Below are 14,163 nucleotides of genomic sequence, written 5' to 3'. Positions count from 1 at the left end.
TGGGCAAAGGTGAGTAAGTTTGGTGTTACATTGCCTACGTTGAGGTGTTTGGAGTGGTAGACGTTCTTCCCGGGTGAAATCATATTTCTCCTGTCCTATCTATTAATTATTTTCTTTTCAATAAATACAGTCCACACTCTATTTTATTTATTACTTTAAAGGATTCGTAATCCAACAGCAATATTAATATTTTATACCATACTTATGAGAAAACTACAAAAAAAAACAAGAAGTTTATCTCTCTAAAAAAAGCTCAGTAAGGTTTTTGTTTAGTTAAATTTAGTATGGATTTATTGCAAACTTTAAATGATTTATTTTTTCTTCATTTCGTACTTAGAATTACAACTATTTTAAAATCCTCCAAATTTTATTTCATCGAGCTTATACTACAAGCTACATTTAAAGTTAAATGGAGTACATTTTTCACACAGACTCCATTTAAGTGTAGGTCAGATGCTTCCGCTGCGGCACTTCCTCTCCTGTTTAGGGGAAAGAAATTACGTAAAAATATATTTTTGGTATAATACATGTTCTGATTAGGTGTGGTTGGTAATGAAATATTTTTATAATACATAATAGTATAGTAAATAATTATATTTACTATACTATTATGTATTATAAAACATATTAATACATATTAATGTATTAACATAATTTATACTATATTCATTGTTTAGATTGAATTAATGAAATTTAAATAGAATTGCAGAAAGGTAAATTGGAAAACAAAGAATCAACAACATAAAGTTACTTTACTGTCATGTCATCTGTCAATGAATATAACATTCAACACAAGTTTTCACGAAATTTATATTCATTTACATTTACAACTCCCGTAATATGCAGTACACATATATTCGTATCTATAGGTACCTGTACTGTATTCTACTATACGTATGTATAGAAAAATATATTGCAGGAACCTGCATATAATGGGAATGTCTATACTTGAAAAGTAGAGTTTATGAACAAGATAGTACGAAAAACAATATTTGGTAAAATTTATGTATGTTGTTTGTCTGCGTGTTTGCGCGCTCTAACCTCAGTAACGGCTTAAACAAATTTGTGGTGGTTTTCACTATATTATTCTAACTTCACTTAAAAAATATGTTTGTTTTATCCAAAATCAAGAAACATTTAAAGTTATAAGAATTAATAGATGTGAGCTCATCCAGTTATGTATGTATAGAAATAGTAGGTGGACCGCGTAAGCAATTTTCGTATCATATATTTTTATAAATAAATACTCATTTAATATAAATAATTGACAAATAAAGGAATATAAATTCATAATATAAAGTTAATAATTTATAATAAATAGATTTCCATACTGTAAAAGTAAATAAATATGTACTAATTTGTGATATCCCAAAGGCAAATTAAATTACCATTATTACCTTAAACATCGCCATTTGGTCTACATAATTTTAACACTTTCTGATCTAGATTAGGGAATGTCGTGAGAGAATGAGGGCGCTACTGTCGGCGCTCGGATTAGTTCCCACCTCTCTCTTAGAAATATCACAATTTTATAGTTCGTAAAAAAATTGCTCCGGCGCTTTAATCATGGTACCTTAATTATTTTTGAACACGAAATACTGAACTGTTCTCAAAAGCCTTCATTTAGCCATGTGTGTTTTGTAAACTGGTGCTTTAGTAAATTGGCTCGAGCTCCAACAATCAGATCGCTTTAGTGTTCGTAAATGATGCTTACAGAATAGCTCCACTGTACTCCATGAAACTCCTACTGTTGGCTCGCAGCGATTCCTGAGGAATGGCCCCCGGATGAGGGTTCAAGTCAGTAGTACCTACACGTAATTTGCATTATGTTACGTCATGATGGGCCGTAGTTCTTTTGAGGAAACTTTGGGAAATACGCATATTTTATAAGTTACAGTTTCTACTGCCAGCAAATTTTGTAAAAGTTACAAGTTACATTTGCAACAATTACTAGAAGATCATGAACAGACTGTAAATATAAGTCTAGTCTTATAAATACTTATTAATGATCTGCTACATCCGACTGCTACAGCAAGTTATAATCTCTTTTCTCTCTCCCCCAATATATATTTTTTCTGTATATATATAAGCAATTTAAAATTTGTATAGTGCAGCTATATAAGACAGCTTTAAAATATTTTAAAACCTAATATCTATAATAATAAGTAATATACCTGTGGTGATATTACATGTCTAAGTAATGTCTGCATTAAATTGTGTTTCTAATAAAGGTTTCTTTTTCATTTTATGTGTTGTTTATTTCCGCCTACTAATATTAAATGAAATTCTTTATAGCTGTAGCAAAAATATTTATTGCAATATAGTTACTAGATTTTTAATAGGTACTTAGTATATAATGGTATGCATCAGAAACTGGATTTAATAGACTAAGTTCCCAACCACGCTGCGGCAGTGAGTTGACCTGTGGCGGGGCCGGGAGTGGTACATGGTGTGTAGAAAGTGCGTACCTAGTTTTAGCAATTAAGTAATTTACCAGAACTATAACAGTTTAAATAAAACAATGAATAAGACATAAATTATAGCTTTTCTATAAGATCTGACTGACGTAGTCGCTATCAACTGTAAATATCATCAAAACTGTTCCGAATAACATACCGACGTTCGATTTTGATGATTTATTTTTACAGGAGAAGAATATTATGATCACCACCTAAATAAAATATGACAGTATTTTCAATAAATGTAAAATTCCGTGGTCAGATTAATAAAACAAATATATTTAAGCGGAGCCATCTGATGTACCTTTTTTTTATACACCTATGGTGGCAAACACATGGCCCATCTGATGGTAAATGGTTACCGTAGTATATGGACACTTGAGACACTAAAGGGTGTTACGTGCCTGTTGCCGACCCTTTAGAAACATTAATATGTTCTTGAATTTTTTTCTTTCTTGTCCCTTCTGGAAATACCCCACGCTATAGCCTCCTGAGAAATCCTAAGCAGGTAGTTCATTCCACAATATAAGTATACGCAGGAGAAAGCTTATCTCAGTGTGGACAGTGTCGTTTTAGCGCTGTCTGAGACAACGAGTTGTAGCGTGTGGGTACGAATTCCCTCGGTAACTGATAAATGAGAGGTATCAAGGGAAAAATACGGAAATAATTGAAAGTAACTAGTACCATTACGATATAATTATATATCGCTATGGTACTAACAAAAAATAATATATCAACAAATAGAACTTGAATTCATAAATTATATAAAATTCATCAACGAGTACGCTACATATGTACATTTTGTGATATACATATAATGTTAGTTTCAAACAAACTTGAGTTTCCGTTAATATGTACTAAACTACATGAAATACTTTACCTATTTTTAACACTTTCCAGATGGTACAGAGTTAGCAAATAGTGATGTCATAACCATAATTATTACTATTTACTCGGATCGAACTTGCGACCATCATAAAATGAGGCATCTATTGAACTGCTAAGCCAACATGAGCAAAAGAGCTAATACGTATATAACAAACTAATTGAGAAACTTCTCTTTACCACAAGCGCCGTCGCCGTCGTCAGCCAACACAAATCATTATTACAAGAGCTACAACCAGGTAATTTTAAACTTAAGTAATAAGTAATAATAATACGAGTATAATTTATGTTTAAAATTACCTGGTAAATTTCAAGGATCTGTATTAACCATATAAAACTGCACTCACGTCTGATGAAGAGTTCTCTTACCTTGTTATTGTTTTTCATCTAAAAGAGCCATACACTAAATCTCACACCCCTATCCCCTATAATGGATTCAATTTCATAAAGATATCTTGAATGAGTACTGAGAAAAAAAAATTCGTCAAGGGATGTCACCCACATGATTCCTACTTGTAGTGTATGACTATTTTAGATGAGAAACAATAAAAACAAAGTAAGAACCCTTCATCAGATGCGAGTTCAGTTTTCATATGCTTAACCCGCTAGGTCATATCTACCTAATTCTCTGGTGATATAAAACACTAATAACGAACTAATACAATCTTGAGATGACCAAAACGGAAATTTATCTCCCGTCATGTTGGATTTAAATATTCTGTCAAAATGTAGCCTAGTCAAAGATAAAGATCAATACAATATCCTCATACCTTCCTCCGCTCCATCTGAGATTATTTACTTATCACTAAATCTAATTAATCCTTACTTCCTTACTAACATTATAAATGCGAAAGTAAAACTAAAGTTTTTTGTTTTTTTTCTAAGTCACTAGACCCACTCAAGTTCTTCTTAAAGTGGATCTAGCATATAGATATACAGATATATGGCACTGTGTGAATTGCTCAGAGTTAATATTATTATTATAAAATTATTTTCGAACAAGGAACTACTATAGTTTTTTATAAAACTGTAATGATGGACAAGGTATAATCTTGTTCACTATTACATTTGGAAATTGGCAGTTAGTAAGTTGATTATAATTTCAAGTGTTTATATAAATAGGTGGTATATGGATACCACCTATTTATATAAACACTTGAAATTAAAAATATATACATTTTATAAATAATATATGGATATTATTTATAAAATGTATATATTTTTATATAGTAACTAAAGTAATAAAGTCATTAAACATTTTATAGCTGACGTGATTGACATGGATTTTAGCCACAATTTTTTTTTGTAGATTTTAGCGTCAGGGGCTGATTATAATGTTCATTTTTATTACTTATTAAACAACGACTACTTGTTTCTATCAGTTATAATGAATACTTGAATATTTTAAATAACTTAAAGATAATTCATGTAAATAAAAGTAAGGAGTTTTAACATTCAATTATTTATTGCGATAAACACAAATTGTTTTCCATAGATGTGGAGTGTCGATAGAGACATCACGAATTGGTAGTTGTAGTACCTGCAATAATGAAATAAAAAGTATTAATTACACGGACTGTAGATCGTCATAAATTTTAAGGCAAATGAGTAATAGCCAAAAGTGTTAATTAGTTTTGGCCAATTTTTAATTGTTAGTCGCGACATGTGCAAGTCGATGTAACTGGAAGAGAAATGGCCCCACATAATGGTAAATGGCAACCGTCGCCATTACACATGAATGGCACCACTGACGTGACGTCATAATACGACGCTCGTGGTTTCCGTGGTGCGTTGCTATTCTAATGGACTATGATATTATGTCCCTGTATAGATTTTCAGGCACGTTCCAATACTTATCGGTAAGTAAAAATATCAATTTCATAAAAGTATGTATAAACATCACCTTAGCACGTCTCACAGAGAGCTCTACATCTTAGGCGGAGGCAGCGACGATTTCCAAGGGAATAGCCAGGACAATAGATTGCTGTGGAAAAACAAACAAGAGATTAATATTGCTATCAATTAGGATTTCACTATTACTTTCTTTCTTCTTATGTTGAAGTACAAACTAATACTAATAATAAGATACGCACCACGTTGGCACCTCCGAAGTTAGCGGCCATCAGGCTGTTCAGACCATCGACCAGGTAGGGGGCCTGAGCGGGGTTCAGTTCAGAGCTCTGGAGAGCGCTGGAGAGCTCACCCAAGCTCCAGTAGGAAAGGTCTCTTGCGGGGATGATGACGGAGTAAGCGGGCTGAAATAAAGCATTGTTAATTATTATACAATTATTCTGTTGTTATTAGTAACACTAAGGAAGAAATAGTACAATTTTAAATATTATATACCTGGGTAGATCCAGAGTGAAGACCTTCCATCAGGGCGTTGAGGGCATCCTTGAGGTAAGGCAGGAGAGCGGGGTCGGTGCTGGGGTTCTCGATGGCTGCGGACAGCTCGTTCAAACTCCAGGTGGACAGATCGATGGGGGCAGTTCCGATGTAGATGTATTCCTATAACATAATAAAAAGGTTATTTTTGGTTTCGTAATAAGTATCATTTGAATTTGTTTTTATACATTAACTTGTTCTTGCGTACTTACGTAGTCAAGGCCGGAGAAGATAGCGTCCATGTAAGCGTTGAGGCCGGTCTTGAGAGCGGGCAACAGGGAGGGGTTGGTGGTGGGGTTCTCGATGGCCTCGGACAGCTGTCCCAGGGTCCATCTGTGGCGGGCGGCGGAGGCCACGGCCAGGAGAGCGACGAATACAGCCAGGGATTTCATGATTCAAGTTTTTGTCTGTCAATAAAATTTAACAATTAATTTATGATAGACGATACAAATATAGTGTTTAAAATAGTAAAGATTACTCAATGCAGAAAGTTAAACTATGTTAAAGTGACTTAAAAATCTGCATTTGACTCATATAGTACATATATATACATAGACAGAGCAAGCATATGTATTTAATTACAACACTTATCTGTTATAGAATTTAAAGCCTTGTTATGGCTTACTTTGGTATTTAATTCTAAAAAGATTTTACAAACTAAATAAAAATATCTACGAATAATAATAAAATGCTTATGAAATGAACTATAAATATCTATACATAAGTATTAAATTAGAATTAACATTATTCGGAAGATGACAACTATTTGACCCGGATGTATTGATAGACTTGAATAAAAATTATCCTATTCTTGATACCAAAAGGATTCTATTTTTACTATTCCATAGTGTATGATTGAACTGTTAATTCACGAAGAGATAACAAACAAACAATCTCACTTTCACAGTATAAGAATATAATTTTATTTCGTAACTATAATTCTGAATTGTTTATTAGGTATTAGAATACTAGAATAGTACTACTCACCTACCGTTGATCGATATAATTGAATATTCAAAGAAGCCAGTATATATACCTGGATTGTGGATGATACTAATTCCAATATCTTTAGAAATTTATGACTTGTATAGATTGAAGCATCGTATCGTAAACTTTAGATACGTTTTTTATTATAGGCTATAAAGTAATAAAAGGCTTGAATTTCATTAGAATGATTTGTCTATTGGTTAATTATTTATTTTGGGGTACACACAAGAAGTATATTAACTTGAATGAAAATATTGTTTCATCATTTTATATGCAACGATAGTGATTTATCAGAGGCATACGTTCCGCTTAATGGTTACTGTAGCCCATGGATGCAAACAATACAAGAATGAATTATTGCTGTTATCCTACTACTATTAAATAAATAAAAAGCAAGCTATAGCTGAAAATCATTTGCTCCCTGTACAAAAAACACACATTGCTATGGTCTATCTGCACTACTACAACATTTTTAAACTTAACTTAACATACTAAACAATATGTTTAATTTTATACTGTTCTAGTTATTCATTTTAATATGTATCTTTTGTTGTATGTGTACTCAAAATACAAATAAAACATTTTTAGTATAGAGACTATCCTTGTCTTTTTACTGTCATTCTCGCCCGAATCTTAATCTGTTCAGATTCTGCTGCGTTCACAGCTTGTGACACAAATCGATGGTGGCGATAATAAGTAATAGAGAACACAAAATAAAATTGTTCATAAACATCACATACTTTGAAAATAAAAAATACATAGAAAACAAAAACATCTATGATTTATAACGATTATTCTAATAAATATATTGATTAACTTTTTTGTTAATAACTTCGTTTTTTAGTTTCTTGATCGATTTTAAAAATAAGGAACACAAAAAAGCCGTAATTTCCGTGGACAACTTACACTTTACCAATATTATTATTATTCAAGGTTCTAAGTATTAATGTATACATATCACCCTAATAAAAAGATTAAATAATTTAATAAGCGACTGACAGGTGATAACCTCAGTAATTCACGTAAAAAATATTAATGGTATTATCTTCATTGATTCGAATGCACAGTAGTAATTTTATCATAACTGTCAACAAACAAAGACGCAGTGTTAATAACTTATTATAATTTACTATTCTGACTTTGTATCGTGTACGATTGTGTATTTTTTGTTAATACAATTAAGTATCTGTATGTATATGAAAGTAGTGCCGGTGTCCCCCTCCAGCAATCCTCTTAAAGAGTAATCGTCTGTCGTGACATGGGCATGTAATGCGTAGGAATGAAGGAAATATTTTAAGAAGCATATATTTTACATACGAATGTGGATAGTTATAACAGCAGAGGAAGGCCGAAAAAAAGATAGATGGACTGTATGAAAGATGATATGGTAAGAAAAGGAATAAATAGAGAGATGACTGCGAACAGGGAAGAATGAAAGAGAAAACGTATTACGGCGACCCCTAATAAACGGGATAAGGAAGAAGCAGATGTCTAAGATTTGCCGATTCTATACAGATCTATGTAACTTTTTAAAATAATATTCTGAAATCTACAATTTTTCTTTAGATTATGTAATCCATGGCAAGTTAATATAATTTAGAAATTATATAGTAGGTTTTTTGCATGACTAGTAATTGCCAATAAACTAACAGCTTTCTAGATAGTAAGTATACAGATAACATAATATTACATAGTAAGTTGTAACTGTTTCTTATATGTTCGTATATTGTATACAGACACATCTTCATGTGACGCCTTGGGTCAAGTCAGGTCACCCCAATGATTATACGTTGACTTTAATGAGGACTAAAAAGTACAATGCCTCAGTATCCCGTTATTTCACTTCCATATCTCCTCACCCTGCAACTGTTGAAATAAGTGAGTCAGAGATGCAACCCACGAAACGACTTTGTTGAAAGTCTGCCTCAGTAAATAGCTCTTTACATATTAACTATAGAAACATAATCTAAATATACTTATATCCTCACCAGGTATGCCAATATTGATATCGACATTATTGTAAAGTGCCTTTAAAATGGACAATTCTACTTCTCGTTTACATTTAAGATGCTGTTAACGTGCTGTTGTATATGGTGCATTAGGGAATAAGAATGCAGTTCGTTTGTGCAGTATCGTATAAAAGCCATCAGTGTATAGATATAATAGATAGGACATCACATCTAATTTAGTATTTAATAATATGTTATTTGTGAATGATCTAGTTTGTAACAGCGCACCCAATGACGAACTAGTACGCTGATCTTTCACTCTTGAGTTCGTTAGATTCAATTGTATATAATTACAATGTTAAATAAAAGCGAAATCTTGCAAAGAAAAATCATTTTTTTTACTTACTAATGACCTATTGATAGCAATGATTTTACTTAAATATTATTAGGTCGACCTCGACATGGTACCTTCACTTGAAATCATTTTTAAAGTAATCTAGAAGATAATAGGAGAATAAAGTATATGTAGTCAGTACTTCATTCCCCTGATATGGTCTTCTACGATACGGCGGAAGGTCGTGTTGTCGCCCGAATAATTAGTATATATATGAACAGATAAATAGCAGTAGTAATATATATATTCTCGTATCAGTGTTTGTAAAAAAACTCTTCCGAAACGGCATGACCGATTCTTATGAAATTTTGTGTATATATTCAATAAGTCATTTCTCTAAGTGATAAGGTGCTGTGTTACTCCGCCCAAATTTATTTTCTGTATTTTAGACAAAATTATTTATTTTTGATTTAGCATTAAAAATACAAACAACCCTAAATTAGATTACTTTGTAGAATAGAATATGTAAAAATTATCTTTATCCAAATATCTTTTTTTTTTAAAGTAATACGAGATAAACTTTGTGTCGTCGGCTTGTAAATCATCCAGCCAGCTTGCTTTGTATAATAAATGCTTATATTAAAGGGTAACATAAATCACTGAAATTACCAGTTATATGTGACTATACCAAAGACATGTCACCTAAGGCCGCAGCAACGCATAAATGCTACCACTAAGTAAACAAATAAATATACCTACATTATTTGTTAAAAAAAAAAACAATGTAACGGCCAATGTAATCGAGATGATTCTTAGCTATAATTCATTAATTTACTTAGGGGTTTCCAGGTTTTTTTAGTTATTAATTTTGATTTGCGTCGAATGATACTTAAAATTTTTATTTACTACTTGTATTAAAACGCCTTCTCTATATTCATAACAATATTTACCCAGTTCGTCACCTACGAAATTTACATTATTGCTATATTTGTTTGATAGGCATGAATTTAAAATATTAAACCGATTCTTGTTTAATATTATAAACACAAATATCTATCTGTTTTATACCAGTTCACAATTAAACGGCTGAACGGTGCTTAATGAAATTTAGTAGGAAGATAGATTGTATAGAAGGATAGGCGTAGGCTGTCTTCTATCTTAAAAAACAGACGAATTTATGAACGTAGAGTAATAGTTAACGAGCTTTTGAAATAACAGTTAGACCCTGTACACGGCGTGTTATACTCTGACCACATCAAATTTGATATATGAATATTTTTTTAGCCTGCAACTAAGGTCAAACCATCAACTCTTGATCTTCGAGCCATTGCCTCTTTATAACTTAACGATAATGATTTTAAAATCCAGTAACTGTAATATCTTTTATAAAATTATTTTATTATAAGACCTGCAATAGCGGGGAAGGCTGTTAGTAATGTGAAGTAATTACTCCAGTGCTACCAATGTCTAGTCAGGTTGACCTTCACGCGGTTCCCCCTGAAAACTATCGTTATAAATTCCTGGTGGATTGGTCACTATGAGCCAACTGATCTGACCATATGAGCATGTGGTTCATCTTGTCATCTTTCACGGGTGTCCCGCCAGCGTAAACCGTTAGCGCAGGTAGGTTCATCATTATCGTTATAATCATCCATTAAAAAATAAGACCTATATTAAAGGTCTTATTTTTTAATGGATGATTTTCGAGAATAGCTGCGAGCAGTAACTGGCAATTATTTTAGATCATTGTACTGTGTCCAGCAGTGAAGCCAGGTGCTAACTTGTCACAAAATTTCAATACAAGTAATAAATTACGCACTAGGTTAACACCAAATTAGTGGCCATGAGGTTGTCTACCACAATTCATCCCTCATGCCCTTTCTAGATTATTTTTTGAGATGAAAGGTAGCCTATGTCCGTCCCAGTAATTCTAAACCAAAATTTACGTATTCCCATCATAATTCATAAATCATGATGTTTTCAGTTCACTTTCCAGTCTAATTATTTTATGCAACTAACTGTAATTGACCCGTATAAATATTTGGAGAAAAATTATGTTTTATTTTGGAACAGCTGCATATGAATGAACTGGCGCTCAGGGAGTTTATTTATGTGTTTGTCTGAATAAACCATAAAAACTAAGCAGAATTTTAAAAATCAATATTAAAAAAACACCTGTTAACTGAACAATTGTTTATCTTTAAAATAGGAGGAATTTTATCTGTGGAACTTTATTAAACAGCTGCTTGTCAAACTAAGTCTGTAAATATGATCTTATACCATCATATCAATTTCACGGAGCGTTAGCACGTTAACATGTGACATAATACATCACATTATTATTGTTATTTATTTATATATTATTATCATATCCATGGTTTATATTTGCTTTCACATATTACAGAGCTCTAAATTTAATAAATATATATTTTTACTAATAGGTATTAGTAGTATAAGTACAGCATCCAACAGAATATCAGATCTATCTGCAGATTTATCTGTAGCTGATGCTGCTTGCCTATTCACCTACATTTCTTTCATTTGTTCACGTATTTTTCTGTACCTCAAGTATGCTACGTGTATGTTATTGGTGAATAAATAATTTATATTTTAAGTTATATTTATCTTTCATAAACACACGATTAGACAGGATAGCCCTGTTGTCAATTATTACCATATTTTAGTAATAAAAGTCCATTAAAAATTAAGTTAAGTGAACACTTAAATAATAAATGAGTATTTCATCATTTTCAATAAATAACACAAACATAAAAATTCGGATAGTGATTAAAAAAAGACCTTGTTTAGATATATAATTTATTAACTATATTAGACATAATTATTCTTTAACAAAACTTGTATGTATAAATAGAAGAAAACATAAAATTTAGTCTCTTCTTATTTTGTTAAACTAGATTTCAGATGGTGTGAACGGGGTCAAGAGTGAGTGAGGTACGGGAAGCGACCTGTAGAAAATAAGATACATCAAAATAATTATAATTAATTAATAATAATACAAAATATTAACAATTATAGATTTGGGAAAATATTCTTCTTTTATACAATACTATATTTGCCATTATGAATGGTACATAACGAATAGTAATAGATCAAGCAATGAAATCATCACTTATAGCCAATCCTATAGACCAATCCAATATCCAGTAATGTCACTAATGTACCTCTTTAAACTAAAATACAGTATGCAACCAAGATGCATGTCTGCACAATAAATATGAGAGATATACATGAGATAATTTTGTACAATCTGCCTATGTTAAATAGTACGTGTTTATAATATAGTTAATATATATACACGTGTAATATTATAGTTGCAGTGAATATATTTGTAAACAGTGTAAACAACTCACTTAGGCGTTCCTCACAGAAGAGAGCTTTACGACTTAAGCGGAAGCAGCCACGATTTCCAAAGGAATAGCCAGGACAATAGATTGCTGTGGAAGAAAAAAAAGAAATTCATGTTAATGTTAACCTTTTTCTAATAATTGACTACTTGTACTATATTTAATTCGTAAATATATGTAATTCGAATTAAATACTATGATGACTATAAAAACATATGTAACTATTTATAATAAGCACTATCTCATTATAATATGTTTATTATTATCATTGTACATAACTAAACAGTATTTATAAGTGAAATCAAATGGTGATTTGTTACGAAATATTAATACTAATGATAAGATACGCACCACATTGGCACCTCCGAAGTTAGCGGCCATGAGGCTGTTCAGACCATCAACCAGGTAGGGGGCTTGAGCGGGGTTCAGTTCGGGGCTCTGGAGAGCGCTGGAGAGCTCACCCAAGCTCCAGTAGGAAAGGTCTCTTGCGGGGATGATGACGGAGTAAGCGGGCTGAAATAAAGCATTGTTAATTATTATACAATTATTCTGTTGTCATTAGTAACACTAAGGAAGAAATAGTAGAATTTTAAATATTATATACCTGGGTAGATCCAGAGTGAAGACCTTCCATCAGGGCGTTGAGGGCATCCTTGAGGTAAGGCAGGAGAGCGGGGTCGGTGCTGGGGTTCTCGATGGCTGCGGACAGCTCGTTCAAACTCCAGGTGGACAGATCGATGGGGGCGGTTCCGATGTAGATGTATTCCTATAACAATAATAAAAAGGTTATTTTTGGTTTCGTAATAAGTATCATTTGAATTTGTTTTAATACATTAACTTGTTCTTGCGTACTTACGTAGTCAAGGCCGGAGAAGATAGCGTCCATATAAGCGTTGAGGCCGGTCTTGAGAGCGGGCAACAGGGAGGGGTTGGTGGTGGGGTTCTCGATGGCCTCGGACAGCTGTCCCAGGGTCCATCTGTGGCGGGCGGCGGAGGCCACGGCCAGGAGAGCGACGAATACAGCCAGGGATTTCATGATTCAAGTTTTTAGTCTGTTGACCATAAAAACATTATAACGTTTTTTTTTGTTAAGAAATGAGCATATTAACCTCTTGACATAATCTTGGCAAAATTTTTAAACAGTGAAATATTATTACTATATTGCTCTAAATGCCTAAACTAATTTGCATATTTTTCTACAAAACAGATCAGATTTATAATATATATATATATATTTATGATAATTGGTTAAGTATTTAAAACGCGAATAGGTAACAAACGAACAGTCACACTTTAGCACTTGTAATAATATGGATTTTCTATATTACTGTATTATTCTTGTTAGGTCAGTCTGTATAAGAGCTGTCTACTTACCTACCGTTGATCGATATAATAACTTCACCAAAGAATTATGTATATATATATACCTCGGTTAATGATAACAGAATGAATCAATATCTTTAGAAATTTATGGCCTGTAGATTGAATAAATCATATCATAAACTTTAAATATATTTTTATTGTATGTAAGTATTTATTATAATCAAATTGTAATTTAAAGGAAGTCTGTATGTTGGCATTTGTTTAAGAAATTTAGCTGAAGAGGTCAGAAATAACCAACCTTCCATTGTGTAGTCACTTAAAACCTGTATAGTCGAATAAGAAATAAAGGATATACAACTCAATAAAAACAAGGCTAAGGCAAAGTATATCCGATCCTGACAAATACCGTTACAAGTATACAAAGGCTAGAAAGTACTACAATAAGGTGTATAGAGAGGCACAACATCGCCACATTC

At 32.2% G+C, this 14,163-nt stretch overlaps 2 protein-coding genes across 2 annotated transcripts; both read right to left on the bottom strand.

Annotated features, from left to right (window-relative positions):
* Positions 1-4,814: 4,814 nt before the first annotated feature.
* LOC131852942 (uncharacterized) lies at positions 4,815-6,128 on the bottom strand. The gene is made up of 5 exons (XM_059203697.1): positions 5,942-6,128; positions 5,691-5,852; positions 5,438-5,599; positions 5,248-5,328; positions 4,815-4,884 (listed from the first exon to the last, which is right to left on the bottom strand). Exons 1-4 carry the CDS (start codon positions 6,119-6,121, stop codon positions 5,278-5,280), a joined length of 555 nt encoding a protein of 184 aa, XP_059059680.1. The 5' UTR covers positions 6,122-6,128; the 3' UTR covers positions 4,815-4,884; positions 5,248-5,277.
* A 6,275-nt stretch (positions 6,129-12,403) lies between these two features.
* On the bottom strand, positions 12,404-13,400 carry LOC131852855 (uncharacterized). Its single transcript, XM_059203592.1, has 4 exons — positions 13,221-13,400; positions 12,969-13,130; positions 12,716-12,877; positions 12,404-12,454 (listed from the first exon to the last, which is right to left on the bottom strand). Exons 1-4 carry the CDS (start codon positions 13,398-13,400, stop codon positions 12,404-12,406), a joined length of 555 nt encoding a protein of 184 aa, XP_059059575.1.
* Positions 13,401-14,163: the final 763 nt, after the last annotated feature.

The sequence above is a fragment of the Achroia grisella genome, unplaced genomic scaffold (assembly GCF_030625045.1).
Source record: "Achroia grisella isolate CSIRO2021 unplaced genomic scaffold, CSIRO_AGI_Agris_v1 utg869, whole genome shotgun sequence".
NCBI lineage: Eukaryota > Metazoa > Arthropoda > Insecta > Lepidoptera > Pyralidae > Achroia > Achroia grisella.
This window is presented reverse-complemented; position numbering and strand designations above follow the sequence as displayed.